Below are 2,937 nucleotides of genomic sequence, written 5' to 3'. Positions count from 1 at the left end.
TAAAAATATTTTTTATAAATAATAGTAGTATTTAACAAAATAAAATATATTCTTTATAAAATTTAATTAAGTTATTATAATAGGGGAAATATATAAATATATTTGTTATCATAAATGAAAAATAAAATATTAATATTCAAAAAATCAAATACAAAAATACTAAAAGTAAAAAATATAAAAACATTATTATTCTAATAACTAAATAAATTATACCACGATCTTTATTAATAAATATAAAATATATGGTTATTTCTCCATATCTTTCCTTATAAGCCATCAAGTGAAACTTAAGTTCTTTGAAATGTGATCGTTTTCACCTTTTATATTTAAATATTTCCAGTTCACCTCTCATTCATCTCTCTCGCTCTCTCTCAATGGAGAACCGCTTGAAGCTAAAATTCTCTAAAATGTTCCAATCATGCCGGTCGAAGCAAACCTCCGACGTATCCGATCAACCTTTTTTCTTTCCGGAAAACCAACATCACCGGCAACTCATCGATCTTTTCTCTCCCAAACCTAAATCCTTCTGTAAAACCAAATGTCATGTCGATGATGAACCAAAAACAAATCTTTTCCACCCTAAAATCACCGACCAAATCGCCTCATTTCCGGCATACGCAGACTGCCGGAAACCTGCAAAAAAGAAACCCCATTACAGGAAACCTAAAAAAGTGGAAGATTTCTCGCCCACAACAGATAATTACTACTACGGTTGGCGTAGCAGTGATGAAGAAGACGAAAGTGACGACGAAACAGTTTTGTTTTCATCCCGTTCACTCTCTTCCGACTCATCGGGTTCTTTTCGTAAATACAGAGCACAACGGAAGTCCAAGAAGAAATCAAAGAGAACCTGTGGCGACGGAGACGGAGACGGAAACAGCTGTGGGTGTAAGAGTCAAAGGATTTCCGATGAAACGCCATTGGAGAAGAGTGGGAAGTTGGTGAAAGATAGTTTTGCAGTGGTGAAGAAATCGAGTAATCCACATGAAGATTTCAGGGTATCAATGGTGGAAATGATTGTGGAGAAACAGATATTTGGAGCAGAAGATCTTGAAGATTTGTTGGAATGCTTTATTTCGTTGAATTCGGAAGAACATCACAGGGTGATCTTTGAGGTTTTCACTGAGATTTGGGATACTCTGTTTTCAGCTTCTGTTTAATCAAGCACAATACTCTGTTGTGTGCTACTATATTATCTTTTTTAATTTATATATAAGCTAAGTATTTAGCATTTTAATTCAAACAAATAGTTTAGTTTAACATAAGTAGCTTTTGTTTATTGATTTGAATAGTGTAATTTCAATTATCTAACATTTTGTTTGAATAGTATTTGATTTGATCTTTTACAAAAAATACGAGTAATCTAACTCTCAAAAGAAAAATAGTTGAAATACTTTAATATTTATGACAATTCATATTTGATTTAAATTTTAGAAAACTATAAAACTATGAGAAAAAGGTTGATTTTTCTAGGAATAGACATAAATATTAAAGTATTCTTATATATGTCCTACACCAACATAATCTTATGATATAAATAAAGGTTAACTTATAAAAAAACCCATTTAAATCATGTGAACTCAAGTGGTAGAGTCTATTTTTTTAAATCACATTTTATTATAACCTGCATAAGCCATTATAATAATCTAAATTATTTGAAATAATATAATACTTTCTATTTCATTACACTTTTAGATTAGACTCGGCCTTAAATCAGTTAAATTACATAAGATTATAGGAATGAATATCACTTGATTACAAAAATATTGTCGCCTCATTAACACAATACTATAACTTTCCCACCACACACCTAAAAAATGGTTGCGATTCACCGCTCAACATCACCTTAGTATATTTATACTCTATGAATCATATGTTGTATATTTAAGAGCAATTCCAATGGACCTATATACTTGCCCGCGTTTTGGTGTAGTGGCACAGTAAGTCAACAAATTGGTGTGGAACTATTCATCACCACTAAACATATATATACATATTACTATATTACACATATATTCATTTTTATCAAGAAAGCATTGCTTTTATTCATTTGTTACGGAACTAATTTAACAACTATACTAAACACTCGTTAATTATATATTTTATAGTTTTGATGATTTAACAAAATCAAATAGTTAATACAAAATGATTTCATTAGATAACATACTTTTATATATATATATATATATATATATATATATATATATATATATATATATATATATATATATATATATATATATATATATATATAATTTAAACTTAACAAACATAACATATATAGTAATGAAAAACATAAATAAAATAAAAATCTACAGATTGTGTGAAGATCATTCCCCGTTCCTCCAAGGCACTCAAAGTACTGGTTATAACTTTGAGATCGTTGGTATTGATCTTGTTATCCTTCTCCGTGATTTTCTCCGGATCATTGATATTGATGTGGTTGGTTTTGAAATGGCCGATATTGAGATCCTTGATATTGAAATCTTTGTCTTTGAGATCCTTGACCTTGTTCATCTTGTTGATATTCCTTTATTCTTTTCCTCATTATCCGATTTTTGCTCATTTTGAATATACTCACGAAATGAGGTGAGATCCCCATAATGCATGTTGAAATGGTGGTTGATGTTAATGTGTGATTCCAAGAATTTCTAAATCGACATATATAAAAACATCAAAGATAAGGACGTTGTGAACGAACTTCGAAATGTATTAATTGAACATTTATGGGATGAGTATATTAACTCACTAGTTTATATTTATGTTATATTCGAATGTTGAAATAATTGTAATGCTTTTTTTATCTAGTTATATGATATTTTCAATTTAATTTTAAAATGTAATTTTCATCTTATTTATATTGTAAAATCAATTATTTAATTATTTAATACTATTATTAATAATAATTTTTATATTATCATAAAACTTAGTTAAATA

General features: G+C 28.5%; 1 protein-coding gene across 1 annotated transcript; it reads left to right on the top strand.

The window, feature by feature from the left end:
- The first annotated feature begins 283 nt into the window (after positions 1 to 283).
- Positions 284 to 1,237, top strand: LOC145129053 (uncharacterized). The gene has a single exon (XM_079063811.1). The coding sequence runs from the start codon at positions 375 to 377 to the stop codon at positions 1,158 to 1,160; it is 786 nt and encodes a 261-aa protein (XP_078919937.1). The 5' UTR covers positions 284 to 374; the 3' UTR covers positions 1,161 to 1,237.
- Positions 1,238 to 2,937: the final 1,700 nt, after the last annotated feature.

Source organism: Lactuca virosa, chromosome 8, assembly GCF_052849685.1.
Source record: "Lactuca virosa cultivar CGN04683 chromosome 8, Lactuca_virosa_CGN04683_v6, whole genome shotgun sequence".
NCBI lineage: Eukaryota > Viridiplantae > Streptophyta > Magnoliopsida > Asterales > Asteraceae > Lactuca > Lactuca virosa.
This window is presented reverse-complemented; position numbering and strand designations above follow the sequence as displayed.

Coding starts and splice junctions, on each gene's coding strand:
- LOC145129053 (XM_079063811.1), top strand. CDS start 375: ATGGAGAACCGCTTGAAGCTAAAATTCTCTAAAATGTTCCAATCATGC.